Consider the following 27,681-nt stretch of genomic DNA (forward strand, 5'->3'; position numbering starts at 1 on the left):
TAGACCCATATTGTTGCTGCCTAGACACTGTCATCTACCCCCCCCCCCCATTTGTAGCAAACTATTTTCACTGTAGTAGGCAATAATCCTTGTTAAATAAAGCCCCGATCCTACATGTTGAGCTTGAGACACTTTCAAATGACTGCAGGGTATCTCCATACAGAAATTCTACCATTCCTTCCAACCTGTCTCAAACCGAAACTAAGTGCTACGGGTCCCAACATCTTTTCCTCGGTCCCCTGCCTCTGCATACCCATAACCAAGATGAACTGAGCACCTCTCGCATAAAGCACTTATCAATATATTATTCCTTGACTTATAACTACATCCCTCATCTTCTACACTTTAGTCTCAAAAAGGGGTGTCATGCTTCATTTATCTTTGCATCCTCCTCTCCATTTAATCTTATCCCAAATCATGATCAATACATTTTTATTATTTTAAAGAAGAAACTGTATTACTCAAACTTCACACGTTTTGCAGTCACAGTGCCTAGGGTAAATCCAGCCTCCGCCCTTACCATCTGTGTTAGCTTGGGGAATGGCTTGGTAGCTCTAAAACTCAGTTGTGTCTCTAAGCCTATTTTCTCATGAAAATGTGGTATTAAATCATCTATCTCAAAGGGTAGTCATGAGGACTAGATAATATATGTAACACTCTTAGCACATTACCTAACTTATAGCAACCACACGATAACTGTACATTTTATTAATTCACCCAATTTATATTAACAAAACCATAGTTTCCACCAGGATATATATATATCAAGAGGTAGGGCTCTATGTTGAAATTATTTTTAGCAACTAAAACAAGAAATCACATTACAAGTTCCTGATTAGTTAACTTTTTAAATCGTTTACAATTCCCTAGTAGCTACGTAATAATGAGCCATTAGCAGTTATGCCTTTCCTTTAGCAGTTATTTCCTTCCTCTCATTATTTTAGCCCTTTAAATTGGTTTGCTTGACCCTTCTGCAATTCCAGGTGAGCAATTTATTTTGCCTTTAATATAGCAACACCAGTAGACAATCTTTGAGTAAAGACCTATCTTTTAAGAAATAATATATAACAGCGATGTGAAGTCACTGAAAAACTTCTATAAAAATATTTCTAGGCTTGAGAAAATGTTCAAGGGTAAAAAGTAAGAAAACTGCAAATTTACACATAACATTTTCACTTTTTAAAAATTAAAATAAAACACACAGGTTGGCCGGTCCGGTGGCTCAGGCGGTTAGAGCTCCATGCTCCTAAAGCTGAAAGCTGCCAGTTCAATTCCCACATGGGTCAGTGGGCTGTCAACCACAAGGTTGCTGGTTCGACTCCTCAATTCCCACAAGGGACGGTGGGCTCTGCCCCCTGCAACTAAGATTGAACACGGCACCATGAACTGAGCTGCCGCTGAGCTCCCGGATGGCTCAGTTGGTTGGAGCACGCGCGGGCTCTCAAGCACAAGGTTGCCGGTTCGACTCCAGCAAGGGATGGTGGGTTGCACCCCTTGCAATTAACAACGGCAACTGGACCTGCAGCTGAGCTGTGCCCTCCACAACTAAGATTGAAAGGACAACAACTTGACTTGGAAAAAAATCCTGGAAGTACACACTGTTCCCCAGTAAAGTCCTGTTCCTCTTACCCAATAAAATCTTAAGAAAACAAACAAACAAAAAACCACACACACAAGTATCTGTTTCTCAATTAACAGTAGTAAAATGAAAATATAACATGATTGATGTGAGTCTCCTACTATCGCAAGATGGAATCAAAGTGCATTATTCTACTCAAAAAGTAGATGCAAAAAGTAGATGGAACCACTTGTAACAGATTCCAGACAGCTGCAAATTCTTTGCTATTCCTCTCCCCTTGATTCTGGGCTTTAATGATTTGCTTTGCCAACAAAAGGCAGCAGAGACATCATATTCTGGGTCTTTTGAGGCTAAGAAGTATTGAAGCTTCTGCCCAGTCCTCTTGTAATGCTGGTCCCAACAGAAGACAATCACAACACAGGACATCTGACAACCTTGAGACCACCATGTTTTGAGGAAGCCCAAGTTAGCCACATGAAGAGGCTGCATGGAAACAGATACCTGGACAGCTTCCAGCTGTCCACATGTCATGTTCAGACATGACATCACAACCCAGACACCAGACATGTGAGTGATTAAGCATCAGATACTTGCATCCTCACCACTATCTGGCTGCAATTCTATGGTGAACTCCAAGCAAGAGGAGCCCAGCTAAGCCCTTCATATCCCAGAACTAAGAGCTCATCATAAATTTCAGCCATGAGTTTTAGTGTGGTCTATTTATGTAGCAATAGACAACTTAAACATCTCTCTTCATGATCCAGTCATTTTAATATACATTAATTCTCCCAATCAAGTATGTCATTTTAATTCATATTTATGTAAAATAATAGACTATCATATTACGAAATATCAGAGAATATTTAAATGAATTTTGTGATGTAATATGTTAATCTACAATAAAATGCTTTACATAAAAAATAAATACTAAACATACACATACATTTATGTATACAAATGAGTATGCACATAGAAAAGAACTGGAAGAACAGTGGCCAACCTTTAGTAGAGAGAAGTTTCAGGTAATTTTGCTCTCTTTGTGCTTTTCTAGATTTTCCATAGTTTCTAACTGAATATGTTTTACTTTGGTCATTTCTGATGCTGTTTTTGTAAAGCAAAATACCAAGAATTAGAACTCTGAAACTACACCCTAAAACTAAGGTCATTTAGCACCCCAAGTCTAACACTTGAATTGTAGATGTAAACCCCCAGGGATTAATTACAACCTTATAATTAGAATTATATGAATATATTATCAACCCATTATCAAAACAGGGAACTTCTGAACATGTTTAGTACTGAAGTGCTTTTATAAAAGGCAGAAATACCATTTAATCAAAACAAGAATATAAACAAATCTCTCACCATTTTTGTACTTTTTCTAAGCTGTTTTCTTCTTTACCTTCCATTCTCCATTTCCTACTTTCAGCTGCAGTACATTACTTGAGGAGAGAACATACAGTCCCCTCCAACACATGTATTTCATGTCCTTCTATGAAATCCTTTATACCTAAAACTTACCTTTGAAGAAAATTTTAAAGAGAATTCACAAGTGAAAGGAAGCCTTTATAGAATTCATTGTGTGCATCAACTGCAGTATCTTTCATCTCTTGACTTTGCCTTAAAAGATATGGTGCCATAAACTGAAATATAGGGAGTCTTTTTTAATAAAGCAATGCCTCCCTCAGACCAGTGTCTTTTATTATTTTGCTTTTGATCAATGTGTCCAGGGCACAGAATACTTTGAAGTTATACCACCCACTCTGCTCTCTCTATCATGGTAATTGTCCCTTCATTTAATATAAAATTCAGACGAATCCACTGGTTTTTTAAAAAAGATAGCTGTATCATTTTTCTTTGTATTTTTTTACAATTCATGAAAGATACTTTTTGTTTATTTTCTTTCTTCCAACTTTACATTTTAACTTGATCCTATTTTAAATCCAGCGTTCCTTTTAAGTTTAGCAAAATCAACTAAGAGGATTGAAGTTATTAGAAGGTAGTCTAAAAGTTGGCTTACTTGAATTTCTCTTCTAACTTGGACTTGTTTTCCCATTACCAGAGCACATGCCCTTCCACTCTAAATATCTCCCATTTACCTAACTTCAGTTCCCTCCTATAATTCTTTAAATATTTATTTGTAGTTTAGGATATACTGGAAGGATAGCAATACAAAAAGTGACCGAAAGGGCAGGTGGTTCCTTCCTTCTTCAGGAGTCATTTTCTCCTGTGGCTTCTTGATGTCACATTCATCTGGTTTTTCTTCTCACTCACTAAGTACTTTTCAGCCTCCTTTGCTGGATCCTTGTCTTCTTCCTGATGTCTACGTAGAATATTCCAGTTTCCAGCCCCAGACCTCTTCTCCATCTATACTTGATCTCACTGTGATCTCATTCACCTCACTGCTTTAAACATAGTCTTCCAAATTTACATCTCCAGCCAAACTTCTCCCCTAAATTCCAGACTCATATATTCAACAGACTACTTTATACCTCCAGGAGTAGATCATTTTAAACCTAATTTTTATTTTTGAAACATATGACATTTGCATGAATCCAAGCTTAAACCTACATAACCGGCCAGCCCGGTGGCTCAGGTGGTTGGAGCTCTGTGCTCCTACCGCCGCTTTGATTCCCACATGGGCCAGTGAGCTGCGCCCTCTACAGCAAAGATTGTGAACAACAGCTCTCCCTGGAGCTGCACAGCCGTGAGCAGCTGGAGGTCGGCGTGAGTGGCTGGCAGCCAGAGTGGGTGGCTGGCAGCCGGCGAGAGCTGCCAACCGATGACTGGCAACCGACTGCCTCAGCCGGGGGGAATGCAAGGCTCATAATACCAGCATGGGCCAGGGAGCTGTGTCCTACACAACTAGACTGAGATACAATGGCTTGAACCGGAGTGTTGGGGGAGGCAGAAGAAAGGGGGAGAAAAACCTACATAACAAGGTATATTCAGAGAATTCTCACTTTCATCCACCTATTCCTTTTCTTCTCCTATAGATAACCATTTTTACTAGCCCTGGATTTATATTGCTAATGTTTCTTTTGCAAATGCAACTATACGTAGGCAAACAAACTGAAACAAATAGCCATATATCAAGTGGTGATGTAATCACACAAACAAAATAATTATTTCTAGTGGTTTTCAAACATACTATTTTGACTGTCTTCCTTTAGAATAAATTCTAAGGATAAATACAAGTACAAAGAAAGCTTGTACTTATACTCATTCAGTGTTCTTATTGTCAGTGGAAATATTGGTATTATGTTTAAACTAAATGTTTATATTGTGGAATATATATTTTGGAACAATATTTTATATGCTGCAAATATACATTTTGAAAGTATACATATTGTAGGATGGTGCAAATAATAATAAGTAATTACATAAGAGAAAAAGAAATGACAAAAATCAAAGAAAATATGTAAAGTCTCTATAAGGTTAAACTTAAATTAAAAACATCAGTAATACCTCAGACATTTTTCTTTGTAAAAATACGTATTTCCTGACTGTCCATTAAAAAGCTTTAGAAGTAATGACAACTCAGTAACAATAAGCATCACTAGTGCCTGCATTTTCATCTTTAAATACCATTCCCCACTAAAAGGAATCAGAGCTCCTTAGAGAAACAACTGATGTCTGGAGAGAGAAATGTGGAAAATGAACCTGAACATCTTGCACCAGCAAAGAAGCTATTAATGGGGTCAAGTAAATGGGGCATAAAAGGAATATGAAAGTGTTCCCATTAATCAAAGACTAAAATTTATGCACATGTAAAAGTATAATGATTGCAATTGTCTGAAAGACATAGCACATACTAATCCTTATGTTCATAAGGAAACAAAAATCAATCTACCTCGCTATCACATTGGTCACCACTGAAAGCAACTAGGACATCAACTCCTTCCTGTGAAAGTAACATTTAAAGGGGAATAATTAAATATGTGTTTTTTTATCTGGGTAAATATTTATTATTTACCTGTCTATCCTGGGTAAACTCCTTTGCAAGGTAACCAAATAGAATAGTTGTTATGGAAAAAGTTCATCCTTAATTAATTCCAGCTAATGTGGCAAGAATGAGTTAGAAAAGCACCTATTTGCAACTCCTGATAAAATAATTAAGAAAATGATCATTCATGGATGAAACAATTATATAAACCTCAACTCAAAATGGATTAGAGACTTGAATGTAAGACCTGAAACCATAAAACTTCTAGGAGAATACATGGGGGTAAGCAGCTCCTTGACATTGGTCTTGACTAGGGTTTCCGGGTGGCAATTCCTTCCTGCCCATTCTCAGGAATTTTTTTCGCTTTCCTGTTCCTGAATCCCAAGAAAAGTTGGTCGGGAAATCATAAAAATCGGCTCCTTGAACCCAGTAATACCCAGAACAGGAAATAAATATACTACTCACAATGTATGTCTTAGACATTTTTCCTATTTATCGCTATCTAAAGTTACATTGGGTTATAACACCACACACCACCAGACATGCATGTGTGACACCAGAATCAGATATCACATGACCAGCTAATTCTAGCTCTTGTAAATCGAGCACATTTGATCATAGAGAACAGAAAACAGTTTGCATTACACAGAGAAATATTTATTTTCACAACCCAGGATTTGACTACAGTCATCTTCAGGTGAACTAACTAAGGAAATCTAAGGTAGTTTACCTTAATATGACATCGTAGTCAAATCCTGGGCTGTGAAAATAAATATTTCTCTGTGTATAAATACAAACTTTTCTGTTCTCCATGATGAATTGTTTCCACAAAGTGACGGCCAATACTACCAATCACATTCTATCAGTTTGTTTGAGGCTGCCGATTGTGATGCATGTGAGTGTTCTTGGCTGTCTCAGCAACTGTGGGTAAGTCTATCTATTTAAAAACAACTTGCAGTAGTAATATTTTAATCCAATATTACAATAATTTCCAGTCTCATATCATAATGTTTTGTAGCATTTTTTAGCTATAAATATTCGCTGCACAATACAGGTCTTTCTTAATTGTTTCTTAATGCTTTTAAAGGAAATAAAATTTGAATTGGTTAAACGTAGAAATAGAGATCTTGTGTCTCTCACAAAGTACTTGAGCAACGCTGGTTGTCTATGCGAGATGAAAGAGGATGAATTTTTTGCCTTGTCAAGTAAGAATGAAATCGCATGACTGGCGAAGTCATTAATGGAAAGACTTTTTAAAGGAATATTTACAGCAGAAGAAGTTCCAAGACAAAAAATAAAGGATGTCCTTACAGAGAGTTCTGACATTAAATCAGAATCTGATCTGAAGTGTGAATTGACTAAAGCAAAATCAATTTTGACATCAAACCTAGCCCCATGCATGCAGACAAAATCTTTGCTCCTCTAAGGAAGCAAATGAGCTTATATGAAGCAATGCATTCTCTCACTCCCAACTTGAAGATGCTTTTAGATGCACTCATAACAGTTCGACCAATGTCTACAGAAAATGAAAGAAATTTTTTCACATCAAATATATTTGTTACAAAGCGAAGATCACGATTGTCTGATCGGGCAATTAATGCTCTATGTTTCTTAAAGTTTCATTTTAAAAATGACAAATAAAAACTATTTGAAATATTTTTTTAATTTCTCAAACGAATAATATTTGCTTTTGTTTTCTATTAACGTTTAATTTAATAAATAAAATATTTAAATGAGATTGAGAATGTTAATACATTGTGTGATATATGTAAAAACTCATTGTATACTATAAGGTTTGGTTAAATAAAGTTTGTATTAATTACATTGTTTATATTTTGAGAAAACCTGAAATATAACAGAAACCTAGCCAAAATGATACCGTAGTGACCCCTGTTTAGCGCTCAAAGCAAGAGATGCACTAGTCATGAAATTCCGGTCGACTTCCATTTAGCAAATTTTATTTACTCAAGTTTTGCGTCAACCTTTTACATATAAGAGTGTCTCAAAACATCTGAAAGACTGTGCTGGGGCCATGAACCCTGGTTGCCCCACCTTCTCTATGGCTTTTCTGTTTATTAACATTTACTGTTACAGCTATTATTACAGATGATCAATGAAAATTTAAAAAGATTTCAAGAATTCTCGAGAATTCTCGGGAAATACGATTTCCCATTCTCGATCTCCAAAAGTTTCAAAATGTCAGGAATTTGGAAACCCTAGTCTTCACGATGATTTTTTTTTTTATTTGACACCTTAAGCAAAGGCAACAAAAGCAAAAATAAGCAAGTAGTACTGCATCAACCTTAGAAGCTTCTGCACAGCACAAGAAACCATCACCAAAATGAAAGGCAACTGGCAGAATGGGGGAAGATATTTGTAAATCATATATCTGGTAAAGAGTTCATATACAAAATATATAAAGAACTCATTCAACTCAATACCTAAAAACAACCCTATTAAAAAATGGGCAGAGGAACTGAATAGACATTTCTCACAGAAGGCATTCAAATGGCCAACAGGTATGTGAAAAGGTGCTCAACACCATTAATCACCAGGGAAATGCAAATCAAAACAACCATGAACTATCACCTCATACCTGTTAAAATGGCTGTAACCAAAAAGACAGGAGAACAAGTGTTGACAAGAATGTGGAGAAATGTAGTAGTGCACTGTTGGTGAGAATGTAATTGGCGCAGCCACTAAAGAAAACATTATGGAGGTTCCTCAAAAAATTAAAAATAGAATTACCAATTCTACTGCTGGGTATCTATCTGCAGGAAACAAAATTACTATCTCAAAGAGTTATCTACACCATGTTCACTGAAGCATTTTTCAAGATAATACACACACACACACACACACACACAATTATTCAGCCATAAAAAATGAAGAAAATCTTGTTAGTCTGACAACATGGATGGACCTCGAGAGTCTCATGCTAAATGAAATAAGTCATACTGAGAAAAACAAATATTGTATTAACTCACTTATATGTGGAATCTTAAAGAAAAAAACACACAAACTCATAGAAATAGACGGGTGGCTGCCAAAGGAGGGGGGTGGGGCAGGAGGGTTGAAGGTAGTCAAAAGGTATAAACTCTTAGTTATAAGATAACCCAGTTCCAGGTATGTAATGATGTAATGTACAGCATGGTGACTATAGTGAACAATACTGTATTGTGTATTTGAAAGTTGCTGAGAGAACATCTTAAAAGTTCTCATCACGAGAAACAATACTTGTAACTATGTAAGGTGATAGATATTATCTAAACTTATTGTGGTAATCATTTTGCAATATATACATATATCAAATCATTATGTTGTACTCCTTAAACTAATACAATGTTATATGTCAGTTGTATCTCAAAACTAAAACTGGAGAGGGAAGTTAATGGAAAATTTGTGAGTGAGGGCATTGGTCTTCCAACACCTAAAACCACGCTGACTCCTAGTGCCACTAAAGTGACAGAACCAGACATAACATGACACAATATAAAGTTTACAGCACCACCTATGTAGCATTCTTGCCCAAAAAACAGAACCTGAAACCAATAGATGCTTTCCAACTAACTCCCAGTTTACTTAAAAAAAAAAAAAAAGACAGTGGAGGGGCGAGGAGATAAATAAATAAATAAATAAAGTATTCAAAAAGAAACACTCAAATCTAGAACATGGGCATTCTATGGGACAAACTGCCAAGTTTCTTCAACAAATCAATGGTATGGGGGTGGAAAGAAGATTCAAGGAGACTTTAAGAGACTGTCAGATGGGATATCTATAAGTTATTTTATTCTAATTAGAAGAATCCAACTCTAAAAAGACATCTTTGAGATAATCAAAGAATCTTGAATATGGATTCATTCTTGAATGCCATTATGGAATTATTGTTAATTTTATTAGGTGGCATAATAGCATGTGGTTACATAAGAAACTATCCATACATTTTATAGCTGCATTCTGTAATATGTAGAGCTACATGAAACAAGTATGGCAAAATCCTGACAATTGCCCATTCTGGGTCATGGGCGTAAAGGGGTTCATTTTACTACTCTATTTTGTGTATGTTTGAAAGCTTTCATAATAAAAATATTTACTAGCCAACACCAAATAATAATTTTTAAAAATCAATAATAATTTTAATTTAACGTTGACTCTTACCCCAACTACAGCCTGCTGCAGGTTGGTGGCTTACTGTTGGAGTAAACAATACTGTATTTCTACCACTCAACAAAGTAGTCCGTGATGCTACTTTTCTTGTTATTATTTTCACTTTCCTTTTTTGCCCATCTTTCTTCTTTCCTTCTTTCCTTTTTTACCCATCTAGAGTTTTTGTTCCTCAGCTGGCCAACTGGTTTTCCAACCCCACTAAGGGTAGAGCAAGGTGGGGGTCAGGACTGAGGAGAGGTAAAGGAGTTAAAAAGGTTCTTACTTGGTTGGACTATCATGAGATGACTTTGTTCTCTACAGCCTGGCTGAGTCATTCTTGTAGATACTTTTGCAGGTTCCACAGATTTCACTGCTGGGCACCACCAACTTCAATCCCCAAGACTTAGGATGTGCTTCTCTTCAAGCTGGCTAAGTCAGACAACCCCTCAGCTTCTACTCCTGGCAACATATCCACAGCAAATTATTACTGAAATCCCCTTGCCTCCCCAATAGGCTGTCCTCTTTGGCAAGATCCCTTTAAAATGACCTCAGGCTAATCCCCCTAACATGGGTTTCATAGCTGGCCCTTGGGGCTCACTTTCTTTCGCCTTGCAGTGGGAGGTGATGTACTTCAGCCCAGATATATCCCTCCATCCTGCCAAAGGCCACCTTAGCTCTCTCAGGAATTATTCAGGAACTTTTTTTGCTGTGGTCCTCAACTACAAATCAAACTCTCCAAGGAGTTTGGTTACCACACTTAAGATGTGGCACAGATACAAACAAGACAGGGATACTCATAGCACTTCCACTTCTGCCAATACAAACTCTCCTCAGAAAATATTCTCTTACTTCACCCATTTGACTTTTTTTATATAGTTGATACGAAGAAATTCGAATGTTAGGCAATTAGTTTTCTGTTATCTTCTTTGAAATTCTGAGTCTCAATAATTTCTCAGAACTCACTTTTACATCTGATATAGATATACACATATATATGTATACATATACATACATGTATATATGTATCCATATATACCTGTATATATGTGTCCATATATACATGTATATATGTATACACACATGTATATATATACATATACATATATATATGTATATATATATATATATATATATATATATATATATATATGTATGTATGTATTTTGGTGCCTCAGTTGAAAATGCCAATTAAAAAAAAATACACATATTGTCATCAGGAAGTCAAAGTGGCTTTTTCTCCTTTTTAAGAAACCCAGAAACCACACGCTCTGAAAAATTTCTACCACTCAACAAAGTAGTCCGTGATGCTACTTTTCTTGTTATTATTTTTATTTAAAAAAACAACAGCAGGGTGATGGTTTTAAAATATGGCCCCACAATTTTTTGACACTTCTCCACTGAGAGGTGGGTTATATGTCCTCTTTCTTAAATCTTAGTTCTATGGCCACTTCACCATAGACTTCAGTGGAAGTGAATACTGTACTAGCTTCCAGGTCCAAACCTTAAAACCGGCAGCTTCCACATCCTGTCTCTTATCATGTTTGCCCTACCAAGTCCTACTTACACTGTAGATTCAGGAGCAAAATAATAAGTTATTTTTAGCCATTCAAATAAAGAAGTTATTTTTAGCCATTTAGAGTGGTTGGTAATAGCCGAAGCATACATAATTTAAGGCTCCTCTTCAAGTAGGAGACTACAAAAATAAAATTCTTAGGGGCTGTTATCTCTCTTTGCGTTCTCTGGTTTCAACTTTTCTATATCCTTATGATTAATGTGTGTCTTGTAAAGAACTTGTCATTGCTTTCCATACTTTTGGTCTTCTCTGATATTCTGTTGTTACTGAACAGTTCAATTTATATTCACTTACTATAATTGGTCTTACACTTAGATTTCTGCCTGCCATCTTGTTTTCTGTTTTTACCTAGCACTTACATAGTTTTATTTTTGCTTCTCATGCTTCCCCCTTTGCTATGCTTGTGGATTTGTTTGTTTGTTTGTTCTTTGAGAGATTCCATTTTTGTCCTGTAAACTTTTAAGTTTAAAGTTAATATCGGCACCTTACTGTTGAACAATAAAAGGATCACGGAATAGTTAAAGCCAATTATCTATCACACAAATGCCACTATCATGCTAATTTTCTGCTATGTCATGTTTTATTTAACTCTCAATATTTAACATTTGAATTGGTCACAGAATTCAATGACTGATATTTTCTTCATTTATACAAATGTTTACTCTCTACTTTAGTCAACATTTCTTATATCTTAGAACTTTCTGGGATTTCTTTCTGAAGTTCATGAAATAACAGGCAAATACTACTGAAATGTTACTGTTATCTATTACTAACAGACAAAATAGACTTCAAGGCAAAAAGGATTACTATTAGATAAAAACTGTCACCATATAATAACAAAATAACAAAAATATAAATTTACCACATGATAATAAAAGTTAAAACATCGTTTCAAATATACAAAGCAAAAACTGATAGAACTTCAAAGAGATGAAAGAAGTGAGGGATTTTAGTAATACATTCTTTCTCTGTCTCTGTCTGTCTGTCTGTCTCTCTCTCTCTGTCTCTCTCTCTCTGTCTCTCTCTCTCTCTCTCTCTCTCTGATATATCAAGTTCGCAAAAATTACAAAGGATATGGAGAATTTGAACTACACAGTTACAGTAATAAGCGTTATCTGATAGGCATACAGAATATATCCCCAATAATCAGAGAATACCATGTTCTTTTGATCACACAGGAGAGGTTTATAAAAATTTACAACAAATTCCAAAAAGTGAGTTAGCATATGGACCTTGTGTTCTGAATATAATAAAATTCATTTAAAAATTAATAATACTAAAACACAAAAATAAAGCAGCATTGCTTAGAAATTTTTAAAAATAAGCCCTAGAAAGATTCATGGGTCAAAGGAGCAAACATGAAAATAGGAACCTGAATGAAACCCAATTTGAGGGTTCAAGAAAGTGCTTATATTTGAAATAAAATGGCTGAAGATTAATGTGCTAAGGATCCAAAATGAGCCTACAAAAATAAAAAACAAGAAAAATTTGCTAGGGGCTGAAGCTTGAGCTCTAGTAGCTTCAAAGTTAATTTAAATTCTCTTCAGGAATTGAGAGGAGATAACTTTACTAGTGCTGGGTGCTCTTCTAACTGCCCTGCATGTGTTAACTTACTTGCTCCTCAGAGTAACCATTTGAAATATAAGATAGGCACTTTTATTATGCTCATTTTCAGATGAGGAACCCGAGATACAGAAAGATTAAATATATTTGTCAAGATTATACCTTAGAAATGCAAAGCCAGAATACAAACCCCATGCTCTCAACTAAATAAAATACTAGATTAATATTCTCTATTAACAAAGAAATCTTGCTAATAATCATATAGGGAAGATAATTTTACAAGTCACTATATTGATACATTCTATCACATAAAAAAATGCGATTAAATGAAAAGTGTACATCTTTTTTCACTTCTCTCTGATCAAACTCAGCCTCTTACTGGCGGCCTAGCCTACCCTACAGTATAGTCTAGTGAACAGAACATTAGTGTACCTAATGCTTAATGATGTAATAAGAATGGTCATATTATGTACAATTTCACACCCACAGTGACTTTCCATTTGCAAGATAATTTGTTGTCGGTATAGATTTTATTTGTGGCTGACATGATACTTTAACAAGAGCAGAAGCCAAGAAAGTATACGGACTAATTCTATCCATGGTGAGTTACATCCACCTCCTGTGTTGAAAGAAGTGAGCCTGAGGAGGGAGGGAAAAGGCATTGGCTGCCTAGAAGAGTAGGATTAAGATTTCTAAACATATTGTCATGAAATCATTGGGATTTAAAAATATCATTATCACTATAAAATTTAAACAAATTTTGAGGTCAGTATCTGCAATAAAATATGAAAGTAGCAATCACCAGCTCAGTGTGTTTTTCAAGTCCATGATAGAGTGCCTCAGTAAACAACAAATGAATGACAGACCAACCCCCAATATAGTATCACTCATGAGTAATAGTAAGAAATAAAAAGAGGATGAAATAAAATCCCCTGCAAGCTTAAAAGAGCGTCTGGAATTCTATTAATCATATAATATCAAGGTCTCAAGTAGTAGGTATAGTCACCTGAAAAAGAACAATTTCCCAAGTTTGTTGACTTTCTCTAAGAAAGGTACTTAAACATCATGTAAAACTGCCACAAAATAATTGAATTGTTTTACACTGGTATTCAAAGATTATGTCCAATTATTTACCATTTTGGTAATGAATTTTCAAAAGAAGTGAAGACCTGTCTAAGGTTTGGAAATTTTATTATAATGAGGTTTTTCAATGTAATGCTACCAGATGAAACTGATTTATCTATATTAAGCTATTTAAGAAGTCAGTTATTTAAAATTATTAGAAATAGTTTTATGAGACATCAAGATAACAAAATATTACATTACTGTGACTATTAACAAGTGGACAACTTTTGGACATTAAATTGAAGACGTGGGTTTTGTTGTTTTTAATTAATTTTACTGACTTTATGAATATTCATTTCATCTATAAAGTAAAAAAAAACTTAACTTACAACCAAATAGCTATTAAGATTACATGAATTAATTTATATGAACATATGTTGCAAACCATAAGGCACTAAGCAAATATAGTTGTCGTGCGGGAGACCCTACTAGCTCCGCCATTTGTCATGCGGGGTGGCCTGCGGGGTCTCTGGTCCCGCTCCCCACATAAGAAAGCAGGATATGGCTAGGCCAAAAAGGAATACCCACGGAGCCATAGGTAGGGAAGTCATACCATTATAGTCTCATTGGAGGCTGGAGCCACACAACCTGCAACCTGCTGTCCACTTCTCTGCCTGCCAACCAACTGAGTGACTCAACTCGACTCACTCTTGACTCTCCAGGGCAGCTGCAGCAGTTATATCAGTGGTTAATTGGCTAACTGGTTACAGCTGACAACCAACTAGCCACAGCCGACGGCCATCTACTACCCAAGCCAGCACCTTTCCACGTGAGGTCGAGAGCCTGGAAACTGCTCTCTGGGACTCTGCCCCCACAATAGTTTTAGGTGTTGTTTTTGTTTTTTTTTTTTTTTTTTTTTCAAAAGAGCTTAAAATAGTTTGCCTCTACCAAAATTAGACTTTGTTCCAATGTCAATTAATCTTATAAAGTACAACAGACCCTTTCAGAAAATCAGTTAAGGTTTCAGAGAAACAAATACATAAAGGTGCACACACGCACACTCAAATTAGTGATATCTGAATTGGGCATGTCTTTACATAAAGACCAATTCTCAATCAAGTTATTTACTGAACTGCCCTCATTAACAAAATAATATTTTAAAGCTTCCATAATTTGTCTTAGAAGGAAAAAATAGTTTTTTCTCATTTTGGTAGTTCAACCAGTATCACTTAGATGAGTCCCTATTGAAAAGGCAGAAAGTCATCAGAGAACTGAATTCAGTGTACCTCAGATAACATACAATCACCTTTCTGATTTTAGCATATCCTAGATAACTCAATCATTATGCCAGCCACTACCATCCTTCCCTTCTTGGGAAACCCTATAGCCAGTGGTGAGGGAGAAGTTGTAGGTTGTAAATTGTTCCTGTTTTGTCACAATTTGGTCCCTTAAATGTCTAAATGTTAATTGGCAGCGATCTATGCAAACAAAGTTCTAGGTAATACATCTTCAAGCCATACCTGATGCATGTGCCCCCCCGTAATATGACCCGGAGCTTATAAGGAATGTATATAAGGAATATATTTCTTCTAAATGCATCCTGGCTATTTTATCCACCCTTGCTATTGATTCAGCAATTTCACTCCTACATATAAAACTTAGAGAACTGAAAATGCATGTTCATACAAATATCCATAATATAATAGTCCAAAAGTAGAAACAACCCAAATGGATGAATGGATAAACAAGGTAATATATGCATACGATGCAATATTATTGAGCCATAAAAATGAATGTAGTAATGATATGTGCTACAACATACTGAACCTTTAAAACATGGTAAGTGAAAGAAGGCAGACACAAAAGACCACGCATTATATGATTCCATTTTATGAAATGTTCAGAACATGCACATCTGTAGAGACAGAAAGTAGGCTGGTTGCCAGGGACTTGGAGGTGGGGAGAAGATGGGGTGTGAAAGCTGACTGGTACGTGATTCCTTTTGGAGATAATGAAAATATTCTGGAATAGAGAGTGGTGACAGTTGCACAACTTTGTAAATATATATCACTGAAAAATCACTTTAAAAGGTGATTTTTTTCTTTAGTAAGTGAATCATGTCTCAGTTTTGTTATTATTGTTGTTTTAATTAAAACCAACCCTGCACTTCCAGCCATCTTTCTTTTCTTTCAACAGTTGCAGTCAGATTGATCTAATGTATACCTGGGACAGTTCACCTGGATCCTTCTTACCTCTGCTCCTTTGATCCAAGCTACTCCCTAAGACCTTCTCTCTCTCTCTCTCCCTACTTCCTCTCCTCCACCATTCTTCTAAGTCCAGATCAAGTCCCACTGCTCCCAGATCATTTTCCATCCTTAGCTGACGAGTCTGCCAGAGGACATTGGTAAGCCTTCTTTGTTTCATTCCTGCTTATCAATGCTGTTGAACTTAGTTGAATAACATACAAATGACACTAATTGTAGGCTGCAGATAGGGCTTTCTCTTTATATCACAGATTAGAAACATAGCAGTAAATGCAAGTCTTTCTTATCTATTCTCAAAATTATATTGATCACTTGCAAGCCTTGTATTTAAAACACTTCTATTATGCCTTCTTTCAGTTAAACATTATTTGAAAACTGAGAAATGTACTATTTTACTTCCAGATGATTACGTAAGCACAACTTTGCAAAAAACGGTGTTGCATTCAAAGATGAGCTAAACTGAATTAGTGCCCCATGACATGGGTTAAAGGATAATATCATTACAATTATCCTAACAAAAGGATTATCATAACGTACAGTCATTCCTTCAGAGGAATGAATACATACATGAATATATTAATATTACCTAGTTATCAAAATTCATGACTAAAGAAGCTAACAATATCTTATTTTCTATTAGTACACAAATACAAATCCTTGAATTATTTCCGCAAATTGCCTCAGAGCACTCATTCATTTGTTACAACACATAAGAAAAAAAGTTATCTTCTTTTACACATATTCCCCATGGAATTCTTTCCTTCAGCAAAGGAGAAAAGTCAATATAAATAGTTAAGAACCGCTTTTTCTTGTTAATTTTGAGTCACCTTACTCAATTCATATATATATATGTGTGTGTGTGTGTGTATATATATATATATATGGATATATATATATATATACATATCCTCTGTTTATTATGCATACCACATTCAGAAATAAACTATTAAGAATGCCACACAATGCCTTTTTGAAGCTGCATTTTATTTGAAGCTATTCTGTATCTTTCAACCTGTGCCATATTTCAACAATGACTATTTGATAATTACAATCATCTCCTTATTAGCTTGGCATTTCATTTTCCTTGCCCTACAGTTGAAAGCCAGGAAAACTCTCTGTTGATTAGTTATTTAAGACCAGCAACAATAACTGTGCTGGAGAGAAGGCTACTTGAAGAGGATTACCTAAGAGCTAGAGCTCAACAGCCTCAGACAGAAAGCAGCAAATTAGAAACCCAAGTACTTCGTTGCATGTAACCAAATTGGCTAGTTGAAATGCTAATTGCCTTTCAGCAAAACTACAAACAGGGGACCTTGTGCTTCAGAGAAGGAAATGTATTTTTAGTCCACCTCTGCACTCTTGTCTTGCTGAGAATCATGTGAAATCTATTCATAAAGGTAGCTCCTTCCCTAACCTTTAAAATGTGGGAAATTTATTTGGCCTCTACCAGCACCTCCAATGTGCTGATGTGCCAAGTTGTGAACAGATGGCTGGATTTAAGCCCTGTTAAGCCCCTAATAAAGTAAAGCATGAAAGAATTCTAGGCTCACATACTACAAATCAAGAAAATGTGCCAAGGGAAAAAAATTTTTGAATAACAAATTTATGAAATTAAAATAATCAAATAATATAATCTTTAAAACATGAATATTTTCAATGTAATTACATTCAAATGCATATGGAAAAAGTTACTGTCCCTCTCAAAGAGACCCTCAGCCTCCCTTTATACCTAATAACTTACAATAATTTTGTATTAGTTCAAAACTTATTTATGGACAACTATTCCAACAGCCAGTTTGCCCTTTATATGAAAGAGTGGGGTCCAATCTGGCTTTTTCGAATGCTGAATAAATACATGAGAAATGCCCTATCAGCATCGTGCTCTCGTTGTGAGGTATACAGACAGACGTAAGCCTGACACCAGAAAGGGCCGCATGACCCCTGCCCGGCAGCTGGGGGAGGGACTATACACTTTAAAGTGCATACTGTATCACAGTGCAATCTGAAAACACAGCCTTTGTCCTCCATAGCCTCCTGTGTCCCAGCTCCACCTGGCTCCTCTGCTACACCTCTATCAGGGCAACAGATCACAGGTGCTAGGGCTTCCTGTGTGGCCTGACATCCTGGCATACTGGGGAGCCCTCCAGACATGCAAAGACGCCTCCTAGGTATCCCCCAATCCTGCCTTGTGAGGGGAGAAAAATACGCACCCATGGATAGGGAAATCAAGTTTCTATACCACTTCATTGTACCTGAGACAGAAAGAGTCCAGTTTATTAGTAGTATGTTTATCTTCATTTCTCAACAAATGTCTTTATTTATATAAGTTTGAGCTGCCAGAAATTGATAGAATACTAAAACTAAATAGAGCTTTAAACCTTAAACAGTTTCAATAAATAATTCAGCTCTCACCCTGATTCAGCAGGAGTTAAGGGAAGAAAGACATCTCTCTGGCTGGATGTTTACCAAAACCTTTGGACAGTGAAGTTCCTGGTGATTTTACTTTTTTTCTGTACTGTTTGAATTTCTTAAATGACTTTGTATTAGTTTTACAATTAGAAAAAACTGTTATTTCCAAGTCAAAGAGGGAGAGAGAGAAATGCATACTCAACTGTGTATAATACTTCACTGGGTGATTTTTCCCACAAAATCACGGAAATGCCCATCCAAATCTCTCCATGGTAAAATATTATATTTTATAATCAAATTTAACAATCATCATCTAAGGAGCTCGATATGCTTTATAAGCATCTGTAAACTGTCTAGTTGCTTTCCAGGTGAAATAAACTGTTGATGGCACAGTGCTTCCACTGTGCAGATTTGGACCCAGTGCATAAAATAATGACTTGCCACAGGTAAATAGGTAACAAAGCCATTTATTCAATATATTAACCACTTTGCTAAACCTTAGAGATACTAGAGAAATATATAATACAGTCAGTATCCTCAAAGATATTGTATCCTAATTGTATCCCTAGTGTATCCAATATTGTATCCTACTGAAATTTTCAGTAACACTAGGACAGCAATATAAAGGGCAGGAGGCAGCATTTGGTTGAGTGGCTATAAATCAAACATTTAATGATCAACTTAACCTATTAACATGCTTCTCACTTACTAGTTATTGGAAATATACAGCTCATTAAAGTCATAAACGGGAAAACAGAATATGTGGCTTTAAGTAAGTCTCTTAACTTTTTTTAGATTTGTTTCCCCATATATAAACTAAAGGGGTTGGTCTAGCTTGGCTGCAAGTCTCTCCCAGTGCTTAAGGATTTCAACGTCGTGTTCACTGCCTACAAATTTCTGAACAATAAATGATCACACACTTAACCTAAGGCAAAATGTATTTTCTTTGTGGGCCCTCCCAGGGCAGTTTTCTGCCTCAGTTTCTTATCTACAAATTAAGATAATACTATTTGATTATTAAATAGAGTCTATTTAAAGGGACTAGAAGAATTCCTGCACATTCAATAAACGTGACATACTATTATCATTCATCATGATAATTACGAACAAAGGGGTTTGGTCACAGCTAATTCTGCTGTGACCACTCTTTTTCTTTGGGGGTAGCTTGGGCAAGGATCTCTCCAAGTAGAAATATATTTGAAATATTCTTTCTCATCACTAGCCTCTGCCTTCCCATATTATTTCTAACTGTTCTTTTTATTACCATAAAAGCACTTGTGTTTCAAATATATCTCGTTATCATTTTCTGACAATGAATGTAATTGGCATTCAATATCTGATAAACACATATATATACAACATAAAACTATAATTGTCATTAAAATATAATAATGCTCACTGATACATCACAATCATATCTGTATCTGATAATATCGAGACTCGGTGTTGTTACGTAATTTATCTTCACTCCATTATGAATCTAAATTTTAGTCTAAAATTATTTCTTTACAGGCAGTTTCAGCTTTTAATCATCATATTCAGTAAAGTGCAGATGCTCAGAGCGCTCATGAAAAAAACCCATGATCCAGTTCTTACTAACTGGGGAACTTTGGACAAGGTGCTTAAACTTTCCACACCTCAGTGTCATCATCTGTAAATTGGGATAATACTATTTAATTTATGGTATTGTGAGTGTTAAATAAAACAATCTATGTAAAAAACTTCTTGGAATCCATGACATAACAGGCATTCATTACAGGATAACTGCTAACGGCATTCATTATGGAAATCAGAACATGAAGATAGGATTCAGTCATACTTCTTTTTTAGTGTATACTTTTCAATTACTTCTTTTAATCCTGAGACACATCATTTCTAGCTGAAATAAGTATTTTTAACCACCTAGTCCAATCGCTTTACTTTATAAATGAAGAAACTAAGGCCCAGAAGGATGGGTGTATGTCCAATTCAAAGTCACTGTAGGTTAATGGTAGATGGAGGGTGTTATATTTATACCTAATCCCGTATGTTCAATCAATCTTATTATAACACAGTGCAGAGTGTATTTGGCATTCCCGTGACCCGGGAAATTACCCCAAAATAAACTGCTTAGTGTTCATTTGGAGCCTAACTAGAACATCTTTTTTCCTTTCCTTTAGTGCCTTTTTTTCTTTTTCTTTTTCTTTTTCTTTTTTTTTCCGGTTGTCTAGCTCTTTCAACAAATGACAAAGAGGAATGAAAAGTACTTTAGTAATTTAACCTAATAACTTCAGCAAGAATTTTAAAATAACGCTGTATTAGTTAAGGCACACTTTTGAGCTTTACCCAATTGTCAGAATTATGCACCCTTAAGATTTGATATCAGTAATTTATTTAAAAAGTGTGCAGCTTATATATACACATTATACACATTTTTAAAGACTGTGGGTTTTGTGAAATGTAAAAAAGTTACTTTAAAACAAAAGTTACACAGAATAAGATAATATTGCATTTCAAAATCAGTTTCACCCTGACAAACAATGCAGGAATTTCTCAGTTTTAATTTTAATTAAAAAAAAAAAATTTTAAAGTAATCTAAGACATTAAAAATGTGTAAGTTTTTTTTTTTATTATATTCTACAGCTCCAGGCTAATTTCAACCCCCCTGACATCAATATATTTCACTAAAAGTACTTCGACGAAGCGGTTAATGTGGAACATACGACTTCTTACGTTTCTCTCAACCTCCCCATTATTATTATTACCTACGACGCGCCGTTTGGGGTCAGTCATTTTCCAAGCAGAGGTTTTAAAATTAAAGCTAGGGTTCGGGTTTCAAACTCGCAGAAACGGAAGAAAGGAAACTTTTCCCTCCGCTCATTCACTGCTCACCTTCTTTGAGATCACGCAGGTTTGGAAGGGGCGGGGGGCAGGGACGCGGGACTCCGCACTCAGCCTCGGCCGCAGGCAGCGTGCACGCGGGCAGCCCTGCCCGGTTAGCCGCGCGGGGGTGCGCCTGCCTCCCGGCGCCCTCGCCGCCCGCCTCCAGCAACAGGTGCGGATCAGCGATCCCGCGCCACCACGGATGCCCGGGCGCTCCCTTGAGGCACCGCATTCTCGCAGCACCATCCTCTCCCCCACCCCACTCCAGTCAAAGCCTACCTAGCCCCGGGGACACCGACATCCGCGCGCACTTTGTGGTCCCCGCCGGTCCTGCCTTCTCACACCTTCGCGCTGCCTCTCGCTCGCGTCCTCACGCTGCGCGGAGGATGCTTATCCTTTCTCCCGTCCTCCCATCGAGAAACTGGTTCCATCCTCCTCCTTTTATTCTCCCCCTCTTCCTCCTCCCCCTCCGAGTTCCGTCTGCTCCAATAGGACTCGCGGCGCCCGGGGCTGCGCTCACCTGATCAGAGGAGCGGGGGTGGCCTCCCAAGGCAGAGCGCCCTTGTCTGCGCAGCGGGCAGCCAGGTTCGCGCTCCAGCGTCGGGAACACCCTGCCTTGACCATCCCTAATGGATTCTTCCAGCAGCGAGGCGGCTATGCCGACCGGTCTGCTCTCAGTAAAGCCCGAGCCCTGCCTCTGCCGGGGCATCCCCGGCGCAATGCTCGGTGCGCGCTGTCTAGTCGTTATCTTTGACTAAACTTTCTAGTCTGTGTCCTCAAACACAAGGGACCGCCTCACCTAGCGAGCGGTGACTCCACCCTGGGTACTCTGCGGTAAGCAATTCCCGGTTTTCTTTGCAGGCAGAAAACCCATTTACTGAGTCTTGTTCGTTCCTAAACACATTTATTTTAAATTGTCTAAGCACCCCCGAAATGTTCACTCCATGAGAATTTGCGCATAAATTGATGAAATAGTAGAAATGAGGAATCTACTCTAACATACGCTTTTAAGTAGAGACTGAGGTCAACATCTGGGTAAATTACCTGTCTCATCATTTATGAAATAAGATTATTAATCCCTGCTTCATACGGCTGTTAAAAGGATTAGATGAATGAGATGTGTGTAAAGTGCAACTCTTTAAAGTACATCTAGCACGTGGTAAACCTTCAACAGATGTTGGCAATTATTCCCAGGGCTTAACAGTGAAAGCCCCAAGGTCAGACCATATCAGCAGCAACGTGCAAATCCCCATCTGCACCAGAGACTTTTTCAGAAACACAGGCAGCATCCTTAGAAGTATCAAACCGAGAGAGAGGTTAAAGACTAGCAATTAGCAGTCCAACACCATCTTAACGCTAATTTCATGCAGGAAGAAATTAAGAGCTGATTGATTGGCTCAGTTGAAGGCAGAAGCAGGACTAAGTCCTAGGTCTCCTAATTACAAATACAGAGCATGTGGCACCCTTCCTAAAAATAGGAATAACGAGATATTTAGAGTTGCAAACTGCTATCCAGGTGCAGGAATTTATCATTATTTTGAGCTGTTGCTGAATACCTTATCTTAAAGCTGCAGCAGTCCACAAACTGCAAAGGCAAAGGGTATTCAGGCCAAAGGGTTCTCCTACAGAAACTGTGTTGGGAATGCAACTGCTGCGCTTCAAGGCCTAAGAACAAGTAGTGAGGAGAGCAATCTAAATTATCACGGAGACTGAACAGCTTTTCTGTGGTGGACCTGAGTCTGGAAGCTGTAAATCCATGGGGGATATTGAAAGACTAAACACAAATGTGCTTACTATATCCTGCAGTAAAGAAACTGAAAGTTGAGACAATTTAAAGTCAAAACAGTGAATCAGTTATCCATTTGGTGATAATGTGAAACAGAAAACAATATTAGAAAAATGTTTTCTGATATTATTTATTGTAAACGCACGTTTACTCTCTTAATATGCCCCCAAGGCTTTACAGCTTCTAGTTTATTTAAAACGTCTTACTAACATATATATTCAACCTGCAGTTTTATTAAATTATTTATGCTTAAAGACTGTATTTGTGGCGAAATGCTACTTTCATATATTAGGACCCTGACAAAGTCAATGTCCATCAATAAATTATTCTGTCTCAATCATTGTTCCACCAAGTCTGTGATTAAACTCATTCTCCACAACTTTTCACTTGTGCGTGACCTACACCCACTATCCTTTTCTAAGCTACCTCAAGGAACTCAGTCATTCATCAACAATTATTACTGAGTGTTTAGGAAGCAGAAGACACTGGAAGGCACTGTGGGAAACACAATGATCTCTAAAGCCCAACCCTGAGTTCACTGAGCTTGCACTCTCTGGGGTGAGAGATTAATGAAACAAAAAGCGGAATATGTCAAGCCAAACACTGAGCATCCCAGACAGTGCTAGAGATGTTCCAAGAGGAAGAGATCCTATGGAATGGTGACGGCTTCTCCAGGGAGCTGATGACCTTTGCCTTGAAGAATAAAACCACAACAAGCAGTATCGGTGGTATTTTTAGCACAAGTATTTGACAAAGTAATGTAGATGCTATCAAATGCTGAACGTATTCAATGAATGCCCATCACGCTTAAATCCAAGCTTCTCATCTGGACTAAAAGAGCCACATGACCTGTCCCTCTTTTCTTCTCCAGCTCATCTTGTACCACTCTCCCTTTTTCTGCTGTATTCCTATCACAATGACCTCTTTGCCTCAAACACAGCCAAATCATTCCTACCTCAGAACATTTGCACAAGCTTTCCCCTCTGTCTGGAGCAACGTTCCCAGAGATCTTCATATGCCTGGCTCCTCTATCATATCCTTTATTTGAGGTAGGGTTTCCAGGCGGGAATTCCCGCCCGTTCTCGGGATTTTTTTTTTTTTTTCCACTTTTCCTGTTCCAGAATCCCAAGAAAAGTTGGTCGGGAAATTGGGAAAATCAGCTCCTTGAATCCAGGTGGTTGGTAGTATCGGCCGTCACTTTGTGGAAACGATTCATCATGGAGAAAAGAAAACAGTTTATATTTCTGGGTTCAGGAACGGGAAAGTGAAAAAAATTCCTGAGAACTGGCGGGAATTCTCACCTGGAAACCCTAATTTGAGGGATAGCTCAACTATCCTTTCCTCGGAGGCGTTTGCCCTGATAACTTCCGTAGGCACTCTTACCCATTACCCTGTTTTATTTTCTTTGCATCATTTATCCCTAATAAATACCTTATTTGTTTATTGAGATGTTTCTATCTGTCCGTAAGAACAAAAGCTCCATGAGGATAGGTTCCATTTCCCTCTCATTCACTGCACTATACCCAGTAGCTACAATTGGCTCTAGGATATAGTAGAAACTCAATACACATGGAAAGAAGAAAGAGAGGGAAGGGGAGACAGCGGGGTATATAATTGGGTTCTGTGAGAAGCCTGGAAGGCTATCATATCAAAAAGATTCCCAGACCCTATTTCCTAATGCTTCAAAATCCAATCTTAGGAAACATGACTTGATTTCATGTTAAAATACAAATTCGCCTGAATCAGAGATATTTTAAACTTCTTCCATCATTTACAGCTTAGCGAAACTTTGTTCTTGAAGTCAGGCTTTGATAAGGAAAAGAGAAAGGAAGAGGATTTCTGGGCATCTGGAGGTGGGGGGTAGCAGGTGCCACTGAGAGAGAAGAGTATTGAAAGGAAAGTTGGAAGTTCTGAAAGCGAAGTTGACGTAATTCCCACTTCTGCTTAAATGCAGCACTGATGGAGTGTGAGCCTTTTCCCTACAGTAGTCCTGATTGAATCAATTCAATAACAGGAATAGTTTTCTTAAACCATCTAAGAAAAGTGTGGATATCATACAATTTTTCTTACTTCTCCAATTTAGTTACTCTTGCATGCTAAGTAAGCCTTGTAAATCTTCTCCAAAGATCTTTGTAGTTCCTTGAAACAAGTATTTCTCATACTTGACGTACTGAGTTCAGATATCTAAGTTTAGGCATACATAGGGAATTTCATCCAAGGAACAAAACTAAGCTTAGGCAGAATCTACTGCTCTCCTCTCCAAAAAAGTAGAAGTAGGATGTTACTTCAAGATTGCCCAAATCTGTCTGCTAGAGGCTTCTGTTCAGGACCTATGTCCCAGAGAGGAAAAAACTTAAGACTTGTCAGGAGTTTGCCACAGACCTGGACGCCTCTTTCTCTCCCCCTCCTAAATTCAGACCCACTTAGGCTACTAGTCACCCACCTCTCCTCCCTTGCACACCTACATGTAGTAAAGTTCTCAATAAAATTTAGTGTTTATCCTCTTAGCACTCTATAATGGGAAAACAGAGCATAAATCCAAGTTCATAAAGAGCCTGACACATACCAGTAGTAGCTTATTAAACATTTGTTGAATAAGTGATGAGACTGGACAAGTGACAAGGAGGCCCCTCTCTCAGACCCAGAATTAGAGTCTGTGAGCCAAAGGAAATAATATCCTGCCACAAAGGGAGCAGAGGATCCATTTAATAACTAAGAACACGTGAGATTCTTCTACTGAGTCAGAAAAAAGACAAACAGTCTTGGGTCTTTGGGACATAAAAAGCCTCAGAAAATCTCAGCAATTCCCTGGACAGTCTCTCACACCGAGCTATGCCTTGGTGTTACTGCTTCCTTGAACACTCTACTCCTAACTGATTTCTATCAACTGAATAACTTGCTTACTAACACTTCAAAGCCTACTGCCTCTGAGCTGCCAGACCTTGCTTTTCCTCTTCTTCAGATAGTACCATACCTTGCTAACTGCAGTACATATGTAAAGGAGTACCTGCCTAACCAGAAGCATCACAGACACTCAGAATATGAACATGGACGAAATGCGGTCTCTGCCCTCATATAGTTTACACTGAGTTGGGGAAAGAAGACATAGATTATGATAATCCGAAGTACAATGTGACCCGTGCCCTCAGAGAGAGAGATGAAGATGGTTCAGAAAAGGGAGAGGTGAGATTATTGGATTGCATCAAGGTGACTTTCGTCTTGGCTCTGATGAATCTCTCACAGCCACCCTGCTTTAGTTCCCAGGACTTGCTCTTATCCTGTCTGACAGAACAACCTCTGGACCTAAGTTAGCCAGGCTGTGACTGAGTCACACCCGACAGAAAACATGTATAACAGCAGTTTTAAACCTCTATGCCCAGGGTCAGAAAACTTCTTCCATAAAGGGCCAGACAGTAAATATTTTAGAGTTGTGGGCCATACAGCCCCTGTCACAACTATTCAACTCTGCCACTGTAGTGTGAAAGCACCCAAAGACCATATGCAAACAGATGAGCATGGCTGTGTTCCAACAAAACTGATTTACAAAGCAGGCAGTGGCCAAAAATGTCCTGAGAGCCATTTCTGCTGTTACTTTAGTCATCAGGTACTTTTTTGATGTGGTATCCTAAATTTATTAATTCACTCAACAAACATTTATTGAGTGCCAATGATATATGATGCTGCAGAGATGTAAAGATGAATAAAGATATGGTCTCAATCCTCAAGCTTTCTGTAGCAGAATTTGCTGTCCTGCTCCACAAGGTCCCTACATGTATTACGTGATATATATATATATATATATATATATATATATATATATATATATATATATATATGTATGTTTTCTCTTGTATACTAAGAATCAGTCTAGCCCTGATTCTTTGAAAGAAATCTGTAATATTCCCTGTTCGTAATTTGCTATTTCTTTTTTTTCTCTGCCTAGTTTCTGATCAGTATTTTCATGTGCCCTTTACAACATGTATATGTTTAGATTCTGGATAACTTCTTGCTTGCTCTGATCTGAAATTCTGACCCTTAACAGTCTTGCCCTCAGTTTCTTATTCTCACTTTCTTTGAAAACAAAAACAAAGAGAAACAAAAAAAGCAGCTACCAACTATTATCAAAATATGTACCAACTGGGGTTTCTCATCCACCTTCTGTGTACATATATATATACAAATCAATGTACTGAATGGACCATTTTCTGCTCCCCTAGAACTGGTGATTTGGCCCAAGCCGGGACAAAAGAGACAACAAGTACCTGATTTCTAAAGAAAGCTGGCAGCTATTGAGACTAGACTGTGCCTCCAGGGCTTTTTAAGAGGTGAAAACGCAATATAGGACAGTCACCTGCCTCTATTCTCATTAGCCATGTGTAGCTAGTCTAGGGAGGAGGTTCTGGCTTTTTTCTCTCCTCCAGGAGAATTGTGGTAGAGACTGGATATCATAGTAGAGAAGAGGGAACGGCAACTCATTCCACTATTGGA

At 37.4% G+C, this 27,681-nt stretch overlaps 1 protein-coding gene across 1 annotated transcript in view; it reads right to left on the reverse strand.

Moving 5' to 3' along the window:
• The window catches only part of ADGRV1 (adhesion G protein-coupled receptor V1), a 503,501-nt gene extending 481,675 nt beyond the window's left edge, over window positions 1–21,826 (reverse strand). Inside the window, exon 1 of the mRNA XM_019734240.2 lies at window positions 21,687–21,826. Within this exon, the coding sequence (XP_019589799.2) occupies window positions 21,687–21,708 (22 nt within the window). The 5' untranslated portion in view covers window positions 21,709–21,826. The remainder of the gene's footprint in view (window positions 1–21,686) is intronic.
• Between the last annotated feature and the right edge of the window lie 5,855 nt (window positions 21,827–27,681).

This window comes from Rhinolophus sinicus, linkage group LG03 (genome assembly GCF_036562045.2).
Source record: "Rhinolophus sinicus isolate RSC01 linkage group LG03, ASM3656204v1, whole genome shotgun sequence".
NCBI classification, from domain to species: Eukaryota; Metazoa; Chordata; class Mammalia; order Chiroptera; family Rhinolophidae; genus Rhinolophus; species Rhinolophus sinicus.